This window comes from Parambassis ranga, chromosome 6 (genome assembly GCF_900634625.1).
Source record: "Parambassis ranga chromosome 6, fParRan2.1, whole genome shotgun sequence".
Taxonomy (NCBI): Eukaryota; Metazoa; Chordata; class Actinopteri; family Ambassidae; genus Parambassis; species Parambassis ranga.
The window spans coordinates 13,604,364-13,627,060 of record NC_041027.1 but is presented as its reverse complement, the minus strand read 5'-3'; the positions used below and the strand labels follow the sequence as shown (position 1 = coordinate 13,627,060).

At 43.6% G+C, this 22,697-nt stretch overlaps 8 protein-coding genes across 9 annotated transcripts; all 8 read left to right on the top strand.

Annotated features, from left to right (window-relative positions):
- The first annotated feature begins 559 nt into the window (after positions 1 to 559).
- On the top strand, positions 560 to 1,070 carry LOC114437851 (sulfotransferase family cytosolic 1B member 1-like). Its single transcript, XM_028408784.1, has 2 exons — positions 560 to 859; positions 991 to 1,070. The coding sequence occupies exons 1-2, from the start codon at positions 640 to 642 to the stop codon at positions 1,068 to 1,070; spliced, it is 300 nt and encodes a 99-aa protein (XP_028264585.1). The 5' UTR covers positions 560 to 639.
- Positions 1,071 to 1,493: 423 nt separating this feature from the next.
- On the top strand, positions 1,494 to 2,955 carry LOC114437196 (sulfotransferase family cytosolic 2B member 1-like). Its single transcript, XM_028407722.1, has 6 exons — positions 1,494 to 1,632; positions 1,701 to 1,912; positions 2,095 to 2,218; positions 2,306 to 2,400; positions 2,503 to 2,674; positions 2,806 to 2,955. The coding sequence occupies exons 1-6, from the start codon at positions 1,494 to 1,496 to the stop codon at positions 2,913 to 2,915; spliced, it is 852 nt and encodes a 283-aa protein (XP_028263523.1). The 3' UTR covers positions 2,916 to 2,955.
- A 654-nt stretch (positions 2,956 to 3,609) lies between these two features.
- Positions 3,610 to 4,265, top strand: LOC114437850 (ras-associating and dilute domain-containing protein-like). The gene is made up of 4 exons (XM_028408783.1): positions 3,610 to 3,668; positions 3,745 to 3,917; positions 3,985 to 4,124; positions 4,202 to 4,265. Exons 1-4 carry the CDS (start codon positions 3,635 to 3,637, stop codon positions 4,263 to 4,265), a joined length of 411 nt encoding a protein of 136 aa, XP_028264584.1. The 5' UTR covers positions 3,610 to 3,634.
- A 2,511-nt stretch (positions 4,266 to 6,776) lies between these two features.
- On the top strand, positions 6,777 to 9,237 carry LOC114437195 (sulfotransferase family cytosolic 2B member 1-like). The gene is made up of 6 exons (XM_028407721.1): positions 6,777 to 6,925; positions 7,985 to 8,196; positions 8,379 to 8,505; positions 8,596 to 8,690; positions 8,791 to 8,962; positions 9,094 to 9,237. The coding sequence occupies exons 1-6, from the start codon at positions 6,787 to 6,789 to the stop codon at positions 9,201 to 9,203; spliced, it is 855 nt and encodes a 284-aa protein (XP_028263522.1). The 5' UTR covers positions 6,777 to 6,786; the 3' UTR covers positions 9,204 to 9,237.
- A 671-nt stretch (positions 9,238 to 9,908) lies between these two features.
- On the top strand, positions 9,909 to 13,939 carry LOC114437197 (ras-associating and dilute domain-containing protein-like). Its single transcript, XM_028407723.1, has 4 exons — positions 9,909 to 9,950; positions 13,238 to 13,425; positions 13,507 to 13,646; positions 13,724 to 13,939. Exons 1-4 carry the CDS (start codon positions 9,917 to 9,919, stop codon positions 13,815 to 13,817), a joined length of 456 nt encoding a protein of 151 aa, XP_028263524.1. The 5' UTR covers positions 9,909 to 9,916; the 3' UTR covers positions 13,818 to 13,939.
- LOC114437193 (sulfotransferase family cytosolic 2B member 1-like) lies at positions 10,389 to 12,034 on the top strand. The gene is made up of 6 exons (XM_028407718.1): positions 10,389 to 10,554; positions 10,623 to 10,834; positions 11,011 to 11,137; positions 11,228 to 11,322; positions 11,407 to 11,587; positions 11,679 to 12,034. Exons 1-6 carry the CDS (start codon positions 10,416 to 10,418, stop codon positions 11,786 to 11,788), a joined length of 864 nt encoding a protein of 287 aa, XP_028263519.1. The 5' UTR covers positions 10,389 to 10,415; the 3' UTR covers positions 11,789 to 12,034.
- An 894-nt stretch (positions 13,940 to 14,833) lies between the features above and the next one.
- Positions 14,834 to 19,744, top strand: LOC114437194 (sulfotransferase family cytosolic 2B member 1-like). 2 transcript variants are annotated; one of them, XM_028407719.1, is made up of 6 exons: positions 14,834 to 15,003; positions 15,084 to 15,295; positions 18,889 to 19,015; positions 19,106 to 19,200; positions 19,292 to 19,463; positions 19,595 to 19,744. In XM_028407719.1, exons 1-6 carry the CDS (start codon positions 14,865 to 14,867, stop codon positions 19,702 to 19,704), a joined length of 855 nt encoding a protein of 284 aa, XP_028263520.1. In that variant the 5' UTR covers positions 14,834 to 14,864; the 3' UTR covers positions 19,705 to 19,744. The 2 variants fall into 2 exon arrangements, with proteins under 2 accessions (XP_028263520.1, XP_028263521.1); XM_028407720.1 differs by lacking the exons at positions 14,834 to 15,003; positions 15,084 to 15,295 and adding exons at positions 18,275 to 18,413; positions 18,494 to 18,705.
- Positions 19,745 to 21,678: 1,934 nt separating this feature from the next.
- Positions 21,679 to 22,031, top strand: LOC114437198 (ras-associating and dilute domain-containing protein-like). Its single transcript, XM_028407724.1, has 2 exons — positions 21,679 to 21,813; positions 21,891 to 22,031. The coding sequence occupies exons 1-2, from the start codon at positions 21,683 to 21,685 to the stop codon at positions 21,982 to 21,984; spliced, it is 225 nt and encodes a 74-aa protein (XP_028263525.1). The 5' UTR covers positions 21,679 to 21,682; the 3' UTR covers positions 21,985 to 22,031.
- Positions 22,032 to 22,697: the final 666 nt, after the last annotated feature.

Below are 22,697 nucleotides of genomic sequence, written 5' to 3'. Positions count from 1 at the left end.
GAGTTTCATCAATAACAATTACAAGTACACATCCAAGTCAAGCTCTTGAAATGATAAGTGACAGCATAGAGTTCAACATAGAGTTTAACTACTATACAAACAGGATAATTACCATTCATTATGATTTGTTTTTTTTTAATGAAAATACATCAATAACTGGGATAAATTATATTATTAGTGCTTCCACTTCAACTGTAAAAAATAAAATGATTTAAAAAAAAATAAAAATAAACTGTCACCCTAGGGCAGTACACATAAGACAACTGGTCATGCCAACAGACCCAGATAGCAAAATTGGTGTGGCCCAGATCTGACTCACTTTAATGCTCTTATCTGGCCCACTGATGGCGTGGAATGACACAATGGCACTCGAGTGATCCACATCTGAGCTACATCTCCACCACAAATGAACCAAACATGCCATGTGGGCCACTTACAGAATACCGTGTGAAAGAAAGTGTCAGACTAATGTTTAACACTGCAGAATGTTTTATTCATCATTTATTTAGGAAAGTGTCCAATGTGCTCAGTGACTGTTTTACATCAACAGGTTGTTTTTCAGTTTGGAAGAAAAGAAACAAAGCTGCTTATTACAATTAGGTCTGTTTGAATCACTTTAAAAGAATAAAAAGCCACACTATGAGAAACGGTGCACAACGACCCAAAATGCTGCGTTTCTTCATGCAGGACCTGAAGGCCTCTGTGGCCAAAGTGGCTGAGTTCCTGGAGAAACATCTGGACGATGAGGTGATGGAGAAGATCGTAGAGAAATGTCTGTTTGAGAACATGAAGGAGAACAAAATCTTCCACTCTGAAGTTGTATCTAAATATTTGGACCACACAAAATTCTTCAGGAAAGGTGTGTTCCAGTCTGAAGAGGGACAGTCTTAGAGCTCCTAATGATTTTGTATTTAAAGAATATACACATAAGATAAAATACGGGCACAGGTTTCCTTCAGTTTGACCTTTCTGTGTGTTGTTGTGCTTCAGGAGTCGTTGGTGACTGGAAGAACCTTCTAGCAGCAGAAGAAGCAGAGCACTTTGATGCTATTTACACAGCAATAAAATAAGCTCTTGCTTATTCAAACAGTTTCATGTTAAGTGTGGACAACAATGCCTTGAAGGTGAAACAATTGAAGGAACTGATCAACCTACCAGCGAGCAGAGGGAAGGAACCTTTGACACATGACATGTTTGACCTCTCCGTTTGCTAGAATGGACGTTTTTAGTCTTCCAAAAACAACACTTCACATCTGTGATGGAGAGACCAGACAGGAAGCATGTGTCCTCTAAAGTACTTTAGGCTGTATGAAGACTGACACTAGTCACACAGAACAACTGTTGACATCAAACAAATATTTGAAGAGTCGATGCTCCCTCTGCCACTGGAACACTTCCTATTGGTTAATGCTGTGCTGCATCACTGGAAGAGGAGGAGACTCCAGATGTAGTAGCAGTACAGTAAAGTCAAAGGTTTCATCAGGGAGTCAACAATGACTGAGGCAGAGCTATACATCAAGTACAAGGGCGTATATTTATCAAAATCTATGAACCCTCCACAGAGCCTGAAGTACTTTGAGGACTTCACTTTAGGTCCAGATGACATCATCATCGCCACTTATCCCAAGTCAGGTGAGATATCCCAGGTTCTGAACTGAAAAAGCTGATGTGCTTCATTGATTTATTTTTCCTTTGTGTAGGCACACACTGGATGCAGCACATTGTTGGTCTGGTCTTGAATGGAGGAGATCCAACCTCTGTTGATACTGTTCACAACTGGAAGCGTGCTCCCTGGTTGGAGCAGACTTCAATGATCGCCTTTAACCTTGAAGAAAGACCGTCTCCACGAGTCTTTTCAACGCACTTCCATCACAACATGATGCCGCTGTCTTTCTTTGACGTAAACCCAAAGGTAAAACTGTAAAATGCCTGAATACAGGGTAAACATCTGACGTCATTCTACTGTTGTCTCTGTGCTGGCTAAAGGGTTTTGATGGCATCTTATTCCCCTTTTTATTAAATCCTCCTAATACATGCATCAAAGACCTTTACCTTTGCACCTCCTGACAGCTCTTCATCGTCTTGTCCCTGCAGGTGATCTATGTCATGAGGAACCCCAAAGATGTGTTTACATCTTACTTCCACTTTCATGAGGCCCCCTTCCTTGTGAAACCAGGTTCATCCAGCGAGTTCCTGCACAAGTTCCTCAATGGAAAAGGTGGTTCTCCCTGACACATTTGTATACCACACAGTGTATAATTATAACTCAGGGTTTGCTTTAAATGATGATTTCCTTCTGTTCTAGTTTCATATGGCTCATGGTTCGATCATGTGAAAAGCTGGCTGAATGCTGAAAATAAGCAGCACATAATGTACATCTCCTATGAAGAGCTGTCAGCGGTAAAGAGTTAAAAATTAATATACAAAAATAAAAACAAACGGTGCAGGAATACAACCTGAAACACAACACGACAACCCAAAATGCTGCGTTTCTTCATGCAGGACCTGAAGGCCTCTGTGGCCAAAGTGGCTGAGTTCCTGGAGAAACGTCTGGACGATGAGGTGATGGAGAAGATCGCAGAGAAATGTCTGTTTGAGAACATGAAGGAGAACAAAATCTTCCACTCTGAAGTTGTATCTAAATATTTGGACCACACAAAATTCTTCAGGAAAGGTGTGTTCCAGTCTGAAGAGGGACAGTCTTAGAGCTCCTAATGATTTTGTATTTAAAGAATATACACATAAGATAAAATACGGGCACAGGTTTCCTTCAGTTTGACCTTTCTGTGTGTTGTTGTGCTTCAGGAGTCGTTGGTGACTGGAAGAACCTTCTAGCAGCAGAAGAAGCAGAGCACTTTGATGCTGTTTACACAGACAAAATGAAGGATGTGGAATATACATTTGTGTGGGATTAAAATATCTCTCACCATGTGAGTGTGTGTGTACAACATGAAATGCTGTCAAAGTCTCTTCAAATGTTCAAATCGCTGCACCACAGTCCCCGTCGATGATTGGTCATTGATTACTGTGTTATGTGTGTAACACTTCGGACAGATGTTAATACAGTTTTTATAGAACAAGCTGAGACACATTGAGGGGACAGGGGACGGGCGCCATGTAAGCCCACCACAACACAGATGGCAGGTGCTGGGCGCTGTGGCTGCCCCTGGTTTTACAAAGGAGTAGTCTGATTAATCCTCTCTTAAAATAAATAAATGTATTTGTTAAGTTAAAATGTTTTTTTTCTGATAAGTTCAATGTAATTTTGTTCATCGTTACCTTTAAAGAATAGTAATGTGTCATCCCGACAGATGTCAAGTGAATTAGGACTGAGATACTTCTTCCATCCAGAAGGTGGCAGTAATAAAATGTCTGCTGCCATAAAAGCCAAAGAGTGACTGCATGCACAAGGCCATTTGACCTTCAGATCATACACTTTTGGCAGAAAGCTTGCTGTTTTTTTGTATATCTTTTCACCTAAATCTGTTTTTGTAGTATTTTCATGTTGAGCATGTTTGTGTTTGGGTTTGTGATACAAGACGTGTTCTTTAGTTTGGCGTGCTTATGAGAAAGCAGCCAGCTGCATCCCCAAGTCTCCCCCACTGATTTGGTGAAGACAGACCAGGATAAGTGTATGAAGAGCGAATGCGACGCACTCTCTGAGGAAGGTATGGCAGAAAGACGTCTCCACCCAGGTCGTCCCTCTGTGACAGAACCTGAACCTGCCCTTTATGTTCTCTGTAGGTGGGTTAGTGTTTGAATGCCTGGCGGCCCTGAAGTCTGACTGCAGCAGTTTGAAACGACTTGTGGAAGTGAAAGAAGAGGAAGAGGCAGACGATGACCTCAACAATGAGGTTTTTAGCTTGGAGCTGGAGCGAGGAGAACGGGGACTGGGCCTGGCTCTGGTGGACACGAGGGTGAGTGAGGAAGCGCCGTGTGCTGTGGCTGTAAAATCTTGTGCGATTCATAGATTTCATGTTTCAGGACACTTCGATGAAGGCGAAAGGCATCTTCATCCGTGAGGTGGTCCCGGACTCTCCTGCAGCCCGGTGTGAGAAGCTGGTACCAGGAGACAGGATCCTGGCTGTTAATGGAGTCAGTCTGCTTGGACTGGACTACTACAGGTGACAGATCAGAGGCACATTCAGCAGGTTTTATATTGATAAGCAGCTTTAGTTACATGTCCTGTTTCTTCTGTCAGTGGAAGAGAGCTGATCCAGTCCTCGGGCGACAGGCTGAGGCTACTGGTGGCCAGGTCGGACTAGATGGCCAAGGCTGTACAGGCTGAGAGCTGACACTATGTTTGCTAAGCATTAATGAGGGCAGAGACAATAGTGTTTTCTCTTGGTTGAGCTGCATCTTCGTGGGTTTGGAGGCTTGATGTCGTTGCACAGTTTGGGTTGAACTTTTAAGAAGAGCAGCCGTATGATGAAGGTCTTGAAGCTCGGGACACTGTTCAGGCTGCTACCATATACACAGATGCACTAAAGAGCAGGTCCCCTTCTATTACCAGAGTTTCCCTTCATGTGCTGATCGCTCACTGACCTCCTCATTTAACACTTCATCAGCATTCACAGCCGGTCTGACCTGTACCTGGGAGTCTGGAGACGGAGATCAGGTTTTAATGATGCACAGTGTTCAGACTGTTAGCAGTGTTACATATATAAAACCTAATGCACACATCCGTCCACACCACCACAACAAGCCATCAGCATGGGAACATCCATCCAAGGGTGTGCAGTGACTGCCCTCTACAGGCAGACACCTGACACCTCAGTTTTTCTATGATGAGCACAGCAGAGGGCAGGGTTCAGAGAACACCAGAGTACCAGAGACCTGTGAGGTCGGGCTTAGTTTTGTCAACACAGAGAGGCTGTGTCACCGCTCAGGTTGTCCTTATCCCAGACGATGATTCATATATTTGCAGGAAAAAAAAACAAGGAAAATCGGAGGAACTTTTTTTTTATTATTATCATTCATCGTCTTGATAAAGCGTTTGGACGTGTTGCGGCTGTTACATGTTGAGAAACCATAAATGCTTACTGCCATTCTGAGTGTGTCTGTGTGAGTAATATTAAAGTGAGTGGACTTCTTCATGTAATCTAGACGTACCAAAAAACCTGGCACACCACCTGCACGACTGTGCAGCATGTCTTGTATCAGTGGAAAGGGGGGGGGGGGGGGGGTTTACTGGTGGCCAGATCAGACTGGATGACCTGGAGGGCTTGTAGGTCACCTTCTACTACCAGTTGTAATGAAGGTAACACAGACAGGTTATTTCCAGAGTTTCATCAATAACAATTACAAGTACACATCCAAGTCAAGCTCTTGAAATGATAAGTGACAGCATAGAGTTCAACATAGAGTTTAACTACTATACAAACAGGATAATTACCATTCATTATGATTTGTTTTTTTAATGAAAATACATCAATAACTGGGATACATTATATTATTAGTGCTTCCACTTCAACTGTAAAAAATAAAATGATTTAAAAAAGTAAAAATAAACTGACACCCTAGGGCAGTACACATAAGACAAAATTGCAACTGGTCATGCCAACAGACCCAGATAGCAAAATTGGTGTGGCCCAGATCTGACTCACTTTAATGCTCTTATCTGGCCCACTGATGGCGTGGAATGACACAATGGCACTCGAGTGATCCACATCTGAGCTACATCTCCACCACAAATGAACCAAACATGCCATGTGGGCCACTTACAGAATACCGTGTGAAAGAAAGTGTCAGACTAATGTTTAACACTGCAGAATGTTTTATTCATCATTTATTTAGGAAAGTGTCCAATGTGCTCAGTGACTGTTTTACATCAACAGGTTGTTTTTCAGTTTGGAAGAAAAGAAACAAAGCTGCTTATTACAATTAGGTCTGTTTGAATCACTTTAAAAGAATAAAAAGCCACACTATGAGAAACGGTGCACAACGACCCAAAATGCTGCGTTTCTTCATGCAGGACCTGAAGGCCTCTGTGGCCAAAGTGGCTGAGTTCCTGGAGAAACGTCTGGACGATGAGGTGATGGAGAAGATCGTAGAGAAATGTCTGTTTGAGAACATGAAGGAGAACAAAATCTTCAACTCTGAAGTTGTATCTAAATATTTGGACCACACAAAATTCTTCAGGAAAGGTGTGTTCCAGCCTGAAGAGGGACAGTCTTAGAGCTCCTAATGATTTTGTATTTAAAGAATATACACATAAGATAAAATACGGGCACAGGTTTCCTTCAGTTTGACCTTTCTGTGTGTTGTTGTGCTTCAGGAGTCGTTGGTGACTGGAAGAACCTTCTAGCAGCAGAAGAAGCAGAGCACTTTGATGCTGTTTACACAGCAATAAAATAAGCTCTTGCTTATTCAAACAGTTTCATGTTAAGTGTGGACAACAATGCCTTGAAGGTGAAACAATTGAAGGAACTGATCAACCTACCAGTGAGCAGAGGGAAGGAACCTTTGACACATGACATGTTTGACCTCTCCGTTTGCTAGAATGGACGTTTTTAGTCTTCCAAAAACAACACATCACATCTGTGATGGAGAGACCAGACAGGAAGCGTGTGTCCTCTAAAGTGCTTCAGGCTGTGTGAAGACTGACACTAGTCACACAGAACAACTGCTGACATCAAACAAATATTTGAGGAGTCGATGCTCTCTCTGCCACTGGAACTCTTCCTATTGGTCATTGCTCTGCTGCATCACTGGAAGAGGAGAATATAACAGCAGCACAGTGAAGTCAAAGGTTTCATCAGGGAGCCACAGGTGCTGCTGTCAACAATGACTGAGGCAGAGCTATACACCGAGTACAAGGGCATATATTTATCCAAATCTATGAGCCCTCCACAGAGCCTGAAGTACTTCGAGGACTTCACTTTTCGTCCAGATGACATTATCATCGCCACGTACCCCAAGTCAGGTGAGATATCCCAGGTTCTGAACTGAAAAAGCTGATGTGGTGCATTGGTTCTCCCTCTGACAATCGACGGTGCTGCTGTGGAGCAGGTGAGCAGCACCAAGTTCCTGGGTGTGCACATCACTGAGGACCTCTCTTGGACTAACAACACTGCATCACTGACCAAGAAGGCACAGCAGCGCCTCTACTTCCTCCACAAGCTCAAAAGAGCCAGAGCCCCTCCCTCCATCCTGTGCACCTTCTCAGAGGGGCTGTTGAGAGCATCCTGTCCAGCTGCATCACTGTGTGGTACGGAGTCTGCACCGCCACCTGCAGGAAGACGCTTCATCGCATAGTGAGAGCAGCTGAAAGGATCACCAGCGTCCCTCTCCCCTCCCTCCAAGACCTCTACGACAGCCGTCTCACCTGAAAGGCCCTCCTCATCACAGGAGACCCCACCCACCCTTCACACCGCTTCTTCAGTCTGCTGCCATCAGGAAAGAGACTGCGCAGCCTCTGGGCCAGGACCAGCAGGCTGAGGGACAGCTTCATCCACCAGGCTGTCAGGAAGCTGAACTCTCTCCCTGCTGCGCCCCACTTTCTCCCCCTTCCCTGACAACACCCCCCACCCTACCCCTACCACCATCCCACCACCCCACCACCCAAGATAGGAACTCTTTGTACCAGCCACTTTACCAAAAAGGAACTCTGTGCACCAGCCGCTTTATCCTGTGCATTCTCTTGCACCTTAGTCATGTCATACCAGTCTCATATAAGCTGCTATAACTTAAACTATTCCTGGACTGTTTACATTATGCCAACTGCACTGACTTGCACTATACATCTTTTGCACTCTCACTGCATTGTGCCTTCATTTTGTGCCTTGTATTTTGCGTGTGCCTCATTGTAGGTACATTTTTTTTACACTTTATATTTATCTTTAGTTTTTAGTTATATGTTTTATGTTGCGGAGTGAAGAGTAACGCAATTTCGATTCTCTGTATGTCCAGCACATATAGCAGATTTGACAATAAAGCTGACTTTGACTTTTGGCTTTGACTTGGTTTATTTTCCTTTGTGTAGGTACGCACTGGATGCAGCACGTTGTCGGTCTGGTCTTGAATGGAGGAGATCCAACCTCTGTTGATACTGTTTACAACTGGAAGCGTGCTCCCTGGTTGGAGCAGGCTGCGACGATCTCCTTTAACCTTGAAGAGAGACCGTCTCCACGAGTCTTTTCAACGCAGTTCCATCACAACATGATGCCGCGGTCTTTCTTTGACGTAAACCCAAAGGTAAAACTGGAAATTGCCTGAATACAGGGTAAACATCTGACGTCATTCTACTGTTGTCTCTGTGCTGGCTAAAGGGTTTTGATGGCATCTTATTCCCCTTTTTATTAAATCCTCCTAATACATGCATCAAAGACCTTTACCTTTGCACCTCCTGACAGCTCTTCATCGTCTTGTCCCTGCAGGTGATCTATGTCATGAGGAACCCCAAAGATGTCTTTACATCTTACTTCCACTTTCATGAGATAGCCTCCTTCCTTGTGAAACCAGGTTCATCCAGCGAGTTCCTGCACAAGTTCCTGGATGGAAAAGGTGCTTCTCCCTGACACATTTGTACACCACACAGTGTATAATTATAACTCAGGGTTTGCTTTAAATGTTGATGATTTCCTTCTGTTCTAGTTCAACGTGGCTCATGGTTCGATCATGTGAAAAGCTGGCTGAATGCTGAAAATAAGCAGCACATAATGTACATATCCTATGAAGAGCTGTCAGCGGTAAAGTTAAAAATGAATATACAAAAATAAAAAGAAACGGTGAAGGAATACAACCTGAAACACAACACGACAACCCAAAATGCTGTGTTTCTTTATGCAGGACCTGAAGGCCTCTGTGGCCAAAGTGGCTGAGTTCCTGGAGAAACGTCTGGACGATGAGGTGATGGAGAAGATCGCAGAGAAATGTCTGTTTGAGAACATGAAGGAGAACAAAATCTTCCACTCTGAAGTGGTATCTAAATATTTGGACCACACAAAATTCTTCAGGAAAGGTGTGTTCCAGCCTGAAGAGGGACAGTCTTAGAGCTCCTAATGATTTTGTATTTAAAGAATATACACATAAGATAAAATACGGGCACAGGTTTCCTTCAGTTTGACCTTTCTGTGTGTTGTTGTGCTTCAGGAGTCGTTGGTGACTGGAAGAACCTTCTAGCAGCAGAAGAAGCAGAGCACTTTGATGCTGTTTACACAGACAAAATGAAGGATGTGGAATATTCATTTGTGTGGGATTAAAATATCTCTCACCATGTGAGTGTACAACATGAAATGCTGTCAAAGTCTCTTCAAATGTTCAAATCGCTGCACCACAGTCCCCGTCGATGATCGGTCATTGATTACTGTGTTATGTGTGTAACACTTTGGACAGATGTTAATACAGTTTTTATAGAACAAGCTGAGACCGGTTGAGGGGACAGGGGACGGGCGCCATGTAAGCCCACCACAACACAGATGGCAGGTGCTGGGCGCTGTGGGTGCCCCTGGTTTTACAAAGGAGTAGTCTGATTAATCCTCTCTTAAAATAAATAAATGTATTTGTTAAGTTAAAATGTTTTTTTCTGATAAGTTTCATGTAATTTTGTTCATCGTTACCTTTAAAGAATAGTAATGTGTCATTCCGACAGATGTCAAGTGAATTAGGACTGAGATACTTCTTCCATCCAGAAGGTGGCAGTAATAAAATGTCTGCTGCCATAAAAGCCAAAGAGTGACTGCATGCACAAGGCCATTTGACCTTCAGATCATACACTTTTGGCAGAAAGGTTGCTGTTTTGTTTGTATATCTTTTCACCTAAATCTGTTTTTGTAGCATTTACATGTTGAGCATGTTTGTATTTGGGTTTGTGATATAAGACGTGTTCTTTAGTTTGGTGTGCTTATGAAAAAGCAGCCAGCTGCATCCCCAAGTCTCCGCCACTGATTTGGTGAAGACAGACCAGGATAAGTGTATGAAGAGCGAATGCGACGCACTCTCTGAGGAAGGTATGGCAGAAAGACGTCTCCACCCAGGTCGTCCCTCTGTGACAGAACCTGAACCTGCCCAGTTTCATGTTAAGTGTGGACAACAATGCCTTGAAGGTGAAACAATTGAAGGAACTGATCAACCTACCAGTGAGCAGAGGGAAGGAACATTTGACAGATGACATGTTTGACCTCTCCGTTTGCTAGAATGGGCGTTTTTAGTCTTCCAAAAACAACACATCACATCTGTGATGGAGAGACCAGACAGGAAGCATGTGTCCTCTAAAGTACTTTAGGCTGTATGAAGACTGACACTAGTCACACAGAACAACTGTTGACATCAAACAAATATTTGAAGAGTCGATGCTCCCTCTGCCACTGGAACACTTCCTATTGGTTAATGCTGTGCTGCATCACTGGAAGAGGAGGAGACTCCAGATGTAGTAGCAGTACAGTAAAGTCAAAGGTTTCATCAGGGAGTCGACAATGACTGAGGCAGAGCTATACACCGAGTACAAGGGCGTATATTTATCAAAATCTATGAACCCTCCACAGAGCCTGAAGTACTTAGAGGACTTTACTTTTCGTCCAGATGACATCATCATCGCCACTTATCCCAAGTCAGGTGAGATATCCCAGGTTCTGAACTGAAAAAGCTGATGTGGTTCATTGATTTATTTTTCCTTTGTGTAGGCACGCACTGGATGCAGCACATTGTCGGTCTGGTCTTGAATGGAGGAGATCCAACCTCTGTTGATACTGTTTACAACTGGAAGCGTGCTCCCTGGTTGGAGCAGGCTGCGACGATCGCCTTGAATCTTGAAGAAAGACCGTCTCCACGAGTCTTTTCAACGCACTTCCATCACAACATGATGCCGCGGTCTTTCTTTGACGTAGACCCAAAGGTAAAACTGTAAAATGCCTGAATACAGGGTAAACATCTGACGTCATTCTACTGTTGTCTCTCTGCTGGCTAAAGGGTTTTGATGGCATCTTATTCCCCTTTTTATTAAATCCTCCTAATACATGCATCAAAGACCTTTGCACCTCCTGACAGCTCTTCATCGTCTTGTCCCTGCAGGTGATCTATGTCATGAGGAACCCCAAAGATGTCTTTACATCTTACTTCCACTTTCATGAGATAGCCTCCTTCCTCGTGAAACCAGGGTCATCCAGCGAGTTCCTGCACAAGTTCCTGGATGGAAAAGGTGCTTCTCCCTGACACATTTGTACACCACACAGTGTATAATTATAACTCAGGGTTTGCTTTAAATGTTGATGATTTCCTTCTGTTCTAGTTCAACATGGCTCATGGTTCGATCATGTGAAAAGCTGGCTGAATGCTGAAAATAAGCAACACATAATGTACATCTCCTATGAAGAGCTGTCAGCGGTAAAGAGTTAAAAATTACTTGAAAATGACCACACTATGAGAAACGGTGCACAACGACCCAAAATGCTGCGTTTCTTCATGCAGGACCTGAAGACCTCTGTGGCCAAAGTGGCTGAGTTCCTGGAGCAACGTCTGGACGATGAGGTGATGGAGAAGATCGCAGAGAAATGTCTGTTTGAGAACATGAAGGAGAACAAAATGACCAACTACTCTGATACTCCGACTAAGATTTTGGACCAGACAAAGACAAAATTCTTCAGGAAAGGTTTGTTTAAAAAATATTACTGCACCTAATACTGTATAAACGACAGCAACATGCTGTACACTCACGTGTTCTGTGTGTTGTTGTTCTTCAGGAGTCGTTGGTGACTGGAAGAACCTTCTAGCAGCAGAAGAAGCAGAGCACTTTGATGCTGTTTACACAGACAAAATGAAGGATGTGGAATATTCAATTGTGTGGGATTAAAATATCTCTCACCATGGTCAGGGATGAAATTCCCCTTGTTTCTTCTGATCACCTCTCGAGTTGGTTTGTGAGGAAGGACCGGATAAATTCTGGTCTCAAGATTACAATTTATTAAACAATGAGGCAGATTGTGAGTCACAGAGGTCTGGGTTGTTGCAACACAAAGAACCAAACAAGAACAACACAAGAACAGAACAACCAACACAATGAACAATCACGCAGCAACAACGAACAATGCAACAACAACTGGACATGGAATTCCCTGCAGACCCTGGGTCATACAGCGAATAGACCATTAGTGTTTACTGCTAATAAGGTAAAGCTTCAATTCCTTAAATCTCATAGGTTGTGAGTCCGATCTGGAGTGACCATAAACTGGGTACTCAGGAGAAAAACACATTCCTTTAGAATCTGGCTTTTATCAGGTCAGAGGTGCTGCTGTCCTCAGTCTGAATTCATGACCATCTCGTACCAACCGGAGCTCTATCCAGAGAGCAGCAGAAAAACAACCGATCTCATCTGCCACAGCCTGAACTGCAGAAAACAAAGTTATATGACACACTATGAAATTACTTCTTAATTCATTCAGTATTCAAACTGAAAATCACATTATTAAGTGATAAACACATATAAACATGAATACTTAATGTTAGGGGCACACTTCTATATATGTGAACACACACTGCATGGTAAGAGTGCAGAATAAATTCTTTCACCCTTCACCATGTGAGTGTGTGTGTACAACATGAAATGCTGTCAGACTGTGTAGTCTCTTCACCACAGTCCCTGTCACTCCCTCCATCAGTGCGACCCATCACAGATGATTGGTCATTGATTACTGTGTTATGTGTGTAACACTTCGGATAGATGTTAATACAGTTTTTTAGGACTGAACATGTTGAGACAGGTTGAGGGGACAGGGGACGGGCGCCATGTAAGCCCACCACAACACAGATGGCAGGTGCTGGGCGCTGTGGCTGCCCCTGGTTTTACAAAGGAGTAGTCTGATTAATCCTCTCTTAATATAAATAAATGTATTTGTTAAGTTTATCCAGAAGGTGGCAGTAATAAAATGTCTGCTGCCATAAAAGCCAAAGAGTGACTGCATGCACAAGGCCATTTGACCTTCAGATCATACACTTTTGGCAGAAAGCTTGCTGTTTCGTTTGTATATCTTTTTACCTAAATCTGTTTTTGTAGTATTTTCATGTTGAGCATGTTTGTAATTGGGTTTGAGATACAAGACGTGTTCTTTAGTTTGGTGTGCTTATGAGAAAGCAGCCAGCTGCATCCCCAAGTCTCCCCCACTGATTTGGTGAAGACAGACCAGGATAAGTGTATGAAAATCGACCCCGACGCACTTTCTGAGGAAGGTATGGCAGAAAGACGTCTCCACTCAGGTCGTCCCTCTGTGACAGAACCTGAACCTGCCCTTTATGTTCTCTGTAGGTGGGTTAGTGTTTGAATACCTGGCGGCCCTGAAATCTGACTGCAGCAGTTTGAAACGACTTGTGGAAGTGAAAGAGGAAGAGGAGGAAGAGGAAGAGGCAGATGATGATGACCTCAACGATGAGGTTTTTAGCTTGGAGCTGGAGCGAGGAGAACGGGGACTGGGCCTGGCTCTGGTGGACACGAGGGTGAGTGAGGAAGCGCCGTGTGCTGTGGCTGTAAAATCTTGTGCGTCAGCGACGACTTGATTCATAGATTTCATGTTTCAGGACACTTCGATGAAGGCGAAAGGCATCTTCATCCGTGAGGTGGTCCCGGACTCTCCTGCAGCCCGGTGTGAGAAGCTGGTACCAGGAGACAGGATCCTGGCTGTTAATGGAGTCAGTCTGCTTGGACTGGACTACTACAGGTGACAGATCAGAGGCACATTCAGCAGGTTTTATATTGATAAGCAGCTTTAGTTACATGTCCTGTTTCTTCTGTCAGTGGAAGAGAGCTGATCCAGTCCTCGGGCGACAGGCTGAGGCTACTGGTGGCCAGGTCGGACTGGATGGCCAAGGCTGTACAGGCTGAGAGCTGACACTATGTTTGCTAAGCATTAATGAGGGCAGAGACAATAGTGTTTTCTCTTGGTTGAGCTGCATCTTCGTGGGTTTGGAGGCTTGATGTCGTTGCACAGTTTGGGTTGAACCTTTAACAAGAGCAGCCGTATTTTTTTAATGAAAATACATCAATAACTGGGATACATTATCTTATTTGTGCTTCCAATTCAACTGTAAAAAATAAAATGATAAAAAAAACATAAAAATAAACTGTCACCCTAGGGGAAGTACACATAAGACAAAATTGCAACTGGTCATGCCAACAGACCCAGATAGCAAAATTGGTGTGGCCCAAATGACTGACTGACTCACTTTAATGCTCTTATCTGGCCCACTGATGGCGTGGAATGACGGCACTCGAGTGATCCACATCTGAGCTACATCTCCACCACAAATGAACCAAACATGCCATGTGGGCCACTTACAGAATACCGTGTGAAAGAAAGTGTCAGACTAATGTTTAACACTGCAGAATGTTTTATTCATCATTTATTTAGGAAAGTGTCCAATGTGCTCAGTGACTGTTTTACATCAACGGGTTGTTTTTCAGTTTGGAAGAAAAGAACAAAAGCTGCTTATTACAATTAGGTCTGTTTGAATCAGCTCTTGTTTATTCAAACCGTTTCATGTTAAGTGTGGACAACAATGCCTTGAAGGTGAAACAATTGAAGGAACTGATCAACCTACCAGTGAGCAGAGGGAAGGAACCTTTGACACATGACATGTTTGACTTTTCCGTTTGCTAGAATGGACGTTTTTAGTCTTCTTAAAACAACACATCACATCTGTGATGGAGAGACCAGACAGGAAGCATGTGTCCTCTAAAGTGCTTCAGGCTGTATGAAGACTGACACTAGTCACACAGAACAACTGTTGACATCAAACAAATATTTGAAGAGTCGATGCTCCCTCTGCCACTGGAACTCTTCCTATTGGTTAATGCTGTGCTGCATCACTGGAAGAGGAGGAGACTCCAGATGTAGTAGCAGCACAGTAAAGTCAAAGGTTTCATCAGGGAGTCGACAATGACTGAGGCAGAGCTATACACCGAGTACAAGGGCGTATATTTATCAAAATCTATGAACCCTCCACAGAGCCTGAAGTACTTTGAGGACTTCACTTTTCGTCCAGATGACATCATCATCGCCACTTATCCCAAGGCAGGTGAGTTATTAATGTGAATGATCCCACATTCTGAACTGAATAAGCTGATGTGCTTCATTGATTTATTTTCCTTTGTGTAGGTATGCACTGGATGCAGCACATTGTCGGTCTGGTCATGAATGGAGGAGATCCAACTTCTGTTGATACTGTTCACACCTGGAAGCGTGCTCCCTGGTTGGAGCAGGCTGCGACGATCGCCTTGAACCTTGAAGAAAGACCGTCTCCACGAGTCTTTTCAACGCACTTCCATCACAACATGATGCCACGGTCTTTCTTTGACGTAAACCCAAAGGTAAAACTGTAAATTGCCTGAATACAGGGTATACAGGGAATACAGGGAATACAGGGGGCAACAGTGGTGCAGTGGGATAGCAGGGTTGTCCAATAACCAGAAGGTTGGTGGTTCGATCCCAACTCCTCCCTAGTCACTGTTGTGTGTTCTTGGGCAAGACACTTCACCCTAGCCTGTGGCGCGCCTTGCTAGTCATTGTATGACACTGCTTGTGCAGCAGCCGTAACGAATTTCCCTCTGGGGATTAATACAGTATCTAAAATAAAAAAAAAAAAAAAAACATCTCAACATCTGACATCATTCTACTGTTGTCTCTCTGCTGGCTAAAGGGTTTTGATGGCATCTTATTCCCCTTTTTATTAAATCCTCCTAATACATGCATCAAAGACCTTTACCTTTGCACCTCCTGACAGCTCTTCATCATCTTGTCCCTGCCGGTGCACAACGACCCAAAATGCTGCGTTTCTTCATGCAGGACCTGAAGGCCTCTGTGGCCAAAGTGGCTGAGTTCCTGGAGAAACATCTGGACGATGAGGTGATGGAGAAGATCGCAGAGAAATGTCTGTTTGAGAACATGAAGGAGAACAAAATCTTCTGCTCTGAACTTGCATCTAAATATTTGGACCAGACAAAATTCTTCAGGAAAGGTGTGTTCCAGTCTGAAGAGGGACAGTCTTAGAGCTCCTAATGATTTTGTATTTAAAGAATATACACATAAGATAAAATACGGGCACAGGTTTCCTTCAGTTTGACCTTTCTGTGTGTTGTTGTGCTTCAGGAGTCGTTGGTGACTGGAAGAACCTTCTAGCAGCAGAAGAAGCAGAGCACTTTGATGCTGTTTACACAGACAAAATGAAGGATGTGGAATATTCATTTGTGTGGGATTAAAATATCTCTCACCATGTGAGTGTGTGTGTGTGTGTACAACATGAAATGCTGTCAAAGTCTCTTCAAATGTTCAAATCGCTGCACCACAGTCCCCGTCGATGATTAGTCATTGATTACTCTGTTATGTGTGTAACACTTTGGACACATGTTAATACAGTTTTTATAGAACAAGTTGACACACATTGAGGGGACAGGGGACGGGCGCCATGTAAGCCCACCACAACACAGATGGCAGGTGCTGGGCGCTGTGGGGGGTGTTACTGGTGGCCAGATCAGACTGGATGACCTGGAGGGTTTGTAGATCACCAACCTTGGTTGTGACAGGTTATGTCCAGACTTTCACCAATAACAAAAGTATACATCAAGTCAGGCTCTTATAAAAGTGACAGCGTAGAGCTCATCATTAAGAAAAAATGTGTTTTTGTTTCCTACAAACGGGAAAAAACATCAGTAATAGGGATACATTAGCTCATTAGTGCTTTAAATTCAACTGTCAAAAATATTTATATTTATTTATTTAAAAATGTAAAAAACAAAAGACACCCTGAGGTAAGTACACATAAGCCGAGATTGCAGCTGGTCATGCCAACAAGACTCAGATAGGGAAATTGATACCACTGATGATACCTGCGTTTTTAATCAGTCATTAACTATTGAACTTTGCTTTGTCACTGTAGTTGGGGATTTTATCTTACGTGAAAACACTTTAGTTGAAAACATTTCAACAATTCTGATAAATATCTTTTAAGGTTCTATGAACGCTGTTTGAAAGGTTGGTTTTGTGTTTAGAAAAATAAGGAATGTTTTTATAAAGGAAGTGTCAGACTAATGTTTAACACTGCAGAATGTTTTATTCATTGTTTATTGAGGAAAGTGTCCAATGTGCTCAGTTTTACATTAACAGGTCATGTCAACAGGTTGTTTTTCAGTTTAAGAGCAGCAGCTGCTCATCATCAGATTTAGGTCTGTTTGAATCAGCTCTTGTTTATTCGAACATAGTTTAATGTTAAATGTGGACAACAATGCCTTGAAAGGGAAACATTGGAAGGAACTCATCAACCTACCAGCGGGCAGAGGGAAGGAGCCTTTGACACATGACACGTTTGACCTCTCTGTTTCCTAAAACGTCACATCTGTGATGGAGAGACCAGACAGGAAGCATGTGTCCTCGTGGTGCTTCAGGCTGTGTGAAGACTGACACTAGTCAAACATAATCAGACACAGATTGTCTGTGAACACACGGCCAATGTGAAACACAACACGTTTAATATTATCAGACACACAGCGCAACAAACACGAGGCTACGATGAAGAAGGAACATATTCAGAAAAGGGAAGGATGTTAATGATGCTGCAAAATATGTAAAAGAGAAGTTAATCATAGATCGGTCTTGTGAACCATTCAAACGCAGAACAGAGTAAATTATTCAGGAAATAATGTCATGTTTCATCATGTAAAAGTTGTGGAGATGGAGGCGAGTTAGAAAATAGGTTTGCTCTGGTCCTGTCGTTTCCTGTTTATTCGGGCTGTTAATGAGAAAAGAACCAGTGTTGGCCCCAAACAGCTGGCTCAGGAGGCCAAACAGTTTGGGTCTCAGTTTTAAGAGTCGCACCGTCAGAAGGACAACGTGTTTTCCTTCGAAGCGGTGTAAAAATTAACCCCGTCAGATAAAAGATTAGAAAGATAACCAGCAGGTTAGTGATGGAAAAACAATCTCTGACCACCGCCAGCAATGGCCAACAAAATGCAGGTGTGATGCCCATTGGGTGATGGGCTGGATGGTGACCTGGACCGCTTGACCCATGCATTACCTGTGGGGTCAGTGGTTACATCAGCGGCCCACTGAGAGGCACTTCAGGCTTCAAACAAGAGCGAGTATCAATTCAAACACCTCTACGTCTAGTATGTTAGCTTCATTCCTTATGTAGAGAATTAAATGCATAAAAAGTAGAATAAAGTTCAATATTTGAAGAGTCGACACTCCCTCTGCCACTGGAACTCTTCCTATTGGTCACTGCTGTGCTGCATCATTGGAAGAGGAGAATATAACAACAGCACAGTGAAGTCAAAGGTTTCATCAGGGAATCAACAATGACTGAGGCAGAGCTATACACAGAGTACAAGGGCGTATATTTATCCAAATCTATGAGCCCTCCACAGAGCCTGAAGTACTTTGAGGACTTCACTTTTCGTCCAGATGACATCATCATCGCCACTTATCCCAAGGCAGGTGAGTTATTAATGTGAATGATCCCACATTCTGAACTGAAAAAGCTGATGTGGTTCATTGATTTATTTTCCTTTGTGTAGGTATGCACTGGATGCAGCACATTGTCGGTCTGGTCATGAATGGAGGAGATCCAACCTCTGTTGATACTGTTCACACCTGGAAGCGTGCTTCCTGGTTGGAGCAGACTTCAATGATCACCTTTAGCCTTGAAGAAAGACCGTCTCCACGAGTCTTTTCAACGCACTTCCATCACAATATGATGCCGCTGTCTTTCTTTGACGTAAACCCAAAGGTAAAACTGTAAAAAGCCTGAATACAGGGTAAACATCTGACGTCATTCTACTGTTGTCTCTGTGCTGGCTAAAGGGTTTTGATGGCATCTTATTCCCCCTTTTTATTAAATCCTCCTAATACATGCATCAAAGACCTTTACCTTTGCACCTCCAGACAGCTCTTCATCATCTTGTCCCTGCAGGTGATCTATGTCATGAGGAACCCCAAAGATGTCTTTACATCTTACTTCCACTTTCATGAGATAGCCCCCTTCCTCGTGAAACCAGGGTCATCCAGCGAGTTCCTGCACAAGTTCCTGGATGGAAAAGGTGCTTGTCCCTGACACATTTGTACACCACACAGTGTATAATTATAACTCAGGGTTTGCTTTAAATGATGGTGATTTCCTTCTGTTCTAGTTCAACATGGCTCATGGTTCGATCATGTGAAAAGCTGGCTGAATGCTGAAAATAAGCAGCACATAATGTACATCTCCTATGAAGAGCTGTCAGCGGTAAAGGGTTAAAAATGACTTTACAAGAATAAAAGGCCACACTATGAGAAACAGTGCACAACGACCCAAAATGCTGCGTTCCTTCATGCAGGACCTGAAGGCCTCTGTGGCCAAAGTGGCTGAGTTCCTGGAGAAACGTCTGGACGATGAGGTGATGGAGAAGATCGCAGAGAAATGTCTGTTCAATAACATGAAGGAGAACAAAATCTTCCGCTCTGAACTTGCATCTCAGTATTTGGACCAGACAAAATTATTCAGGAAAGGTGTGTTCCAGTCTGAAGAGGGACAGTCTTAGAGCTCCTAATGATTTTGTATTTAAAGAATATACACATAAGATAAAATACGGGCACAGGTTTCCTTCAGTTTGACCTTTCTGTGTGTTGTTGTGCTTCAGGAGTCGTTGGTGACTGGAAGAACCTTCTAGCAGCAGAAGAAGCAGAGCACTTTGATGCTGTTTACACAGACAAAATGAAGGATGTGGAATATACATTTGTGTGGGATTAAAATATCTCTCACCATGTGAGTGTGTGTGTACAACATGAAATGCTGTCAAAGTCTCTTCAAATGTTCAAATCACTGCACCACAGTCCCCGTTGATGATTGGTCATTGATTACTCTGTTATGTGTGTAACACTTTGGACAGATGTTAATACAGTTTTTAATAGAACAAGCTGAGACAGGTTGAGGGGACAGGGGACAGGCGCCATGTAAGCCCACCACAACACAGATGGCAGGTGCTGGGCGCTGTGGGTGCCCCTGGTTTTACAAAGGAGTAGTCTGATTAATCCTCTCTTAAAATAAATAAATGTATTTGTTAAGTTAAAATTTTTTTCCTGATAAGTTCAATGTAATTTTGTTCGATGTAACCATCGTTACCTTTAAAGAATAGTAATGTGTCATTCCGACAGATGTCAAGTGAATTAGGACTGAGATACTTTTTCCATCCAGAAGGTGGCAGTAATAAAATTTCTGCTGCCATAAAAGCCAAACAGTGACTGCATGCACAAGGCCATTTGACCTTCAGATCATACACTTTTGGCAGAAAGCTTGCTGTTTTGTTAGTATATCTTTTTACCTAAATCTATTTTTGTAGTATTTTCATGTTGAGCATGTTTGTGTTTGGGTTTGAGATACAAGACGTGTTCTTTAGTTTGGCGTGCTTATGAGAAAGCAGCCAGCTGCATCCCCAAGTCTCCCCCACTGATTTGGTGAAGACAGACCAGGATAAGTGTATGAAAATCGATTGCGACGCACTTTCTGAGGAAGGTATGGCAGAAAGACGTCTCCACCCAGGTCGTCCCTCTGTGACAGAACCTGAACCTGCCCTTGCTAGCCCTTGTGCTAAGTAAACATAAATATAGACAAGTGGAGGGAATGACAGTGATGCCTGACATGATTATCTAGCGCTTCTCCCTACAGAAAGGGGAGGAGTTATACAGTCTGATGGCCACTGGCAAGAAGGACCTCCTGTGGCGTTCTGTGCTGCTCCTCGGTAGTCTCAGTCTACCGCTGAATGTGCTCCTGTAGGACAGCAGTGTGTCGTGCAGGGGGTGAGACGTGTTGTTACGAATACTGAGGAGCCTCCTCAGTATCCTCCTCTCCGTCACCTCCACCACAGACTCCAGCTCCACTCCCAGCACCGAGCCAGCCTTCCTAATGAGCTTGTTGAGTCTGTTGGTGTCGGCCATCTTCATCCTACTGCCCCAGCACACTACAGCGTAGAAGATGACGCTGGAGACCACCGAGTGGTAAAACATCTGCAGCATGGTCTGGCAGACGTTAAAGGACCTGAGTCTCCTCAGTAGATACAGGCGACTCTGTCCCTTCCTGTATATTGCCTCTGCGTTTGTGGACCAGTCCAGTTTGTGGTCAATGTGGACACCCAGGTATTTGTAGCTGTCCACAATGTCCACATTGGTACCCTTGATGCTGACCGGGTTTGGGAGTGTCTGGTGCTTCCTGAAGTCCACCACCAGCTATTTTGTCTTTGTGACATTCAGCTGCAGGTGGTTCTGTTCGCACCACTCCACGAAGCTGTCCACCACACTCATGTACTCCGCCTCCCACAATGGCAGAGTCATCCGAGAACTTCTGCAGGTGGCAGGACTGTGAGCAGTGTCTGAAGTCCGATGTATAGAGTGTGAACAGGAATGGAAACAGTACTGTGCCCTGGGGTGCCCCCGTGCTGCTCTTTATGTTCTCTGTAGGTGGGTTAGTGTTTGAATGCCTGGCGGCCCTGAAATCTGACTGCAGTACTATGAAACGACTTGTGGAAGTAAAAGAGGAAGAGGAGGAAGAGGAAGAGGCAGACAATGACCTCGACGATGAGGTTTTTAGCTTGGAGCTGGAGCGAGGAGAACAGGGACTCGGCCTGGGTCTGGTGGACACGTGGGTGACTGAGAAAGCTCCGTGTGTTGTGGCTGTAAAATCTTGTGCGTCAGCGACGACTTGATTCATAGATTTCATGTTTCAGGACACTTCGATGAAGGCGAAAGGCATCTTCATCCGTGAGGTGGTCCCGGACTCTCCTGCAGCCCGGTGTGAGAAGCTGGTACCAGGAGACAGGATCCTGGCTGTTAATGGAGTCAGTCTGCTTGGACTGGACTACTACAGGTGACAGATCAGAGGCACATTCAGCAGGTTTTATATTGATAAGCAGCTTTAGTTACATGTCCTGTTTCTTCTGTCAGTGGAAGAGAGCTGATCCAGTCCTCGGGCGACAGGCTGAGGCTACTGGTGGCCAGGTCGGACTGGATGGCCAAGGCTGTACAGGCTGAGAGCTGACACTATGTTTGCTAAGCATTAATGAGGGCAGAGACAATAGTGTTTTCTCTTGGTTGAGCTGCATCTTCATGGGTTTGGAGTCTTGATGTCGTTGCACAGTTTGGGTTGAACCTTTAAGAAGAGCAGCCGTATGATGAAGGTCTTGAAGCTCGGGACACTGTTCGGGCTGCTACCATGCACATGCACACAGATGCACTAATGAGCAGGTCCCCTTCTATTACCAGAGTTTCCCTTCACATACATGCATCTGTATCCTGAGATTGCAACTGGTGTGGCCCACCAAAATCAAATAGCAATCAATCATTAACGTACTAACTATTGAACTTTGCTTTGTCACTGTAGTTGGGGATTTTATCTCGAGAGCTGAAAACACTATTCATTCTGATAAATATCTTTTAAGGTTCTATGAACGCTGTTTGAAAGGTTGGTTGGTTGGTGTTTAGAAAAATAAGGAATGTTTTCATAAAGGAAGTGTCAGACCAATGTTTAACACTGCAGAATGTTTTATTCATCATTACTGAGGAAAGGTTGTTTTTCAGTTTGGAAGAAGAGAGCAGCAGCTGCTCATCATCAGACTTTGGTCTGTTTGAATGAATAAACAGACCTAAATGTAATGAATGAATCTAAAAATAATAGCTCTTGTTTAATCAAACATAGTTTAATGTTAAATGTGGACTGTGGTGTCAACAATAAGTGAAACATTGGAAGGAACT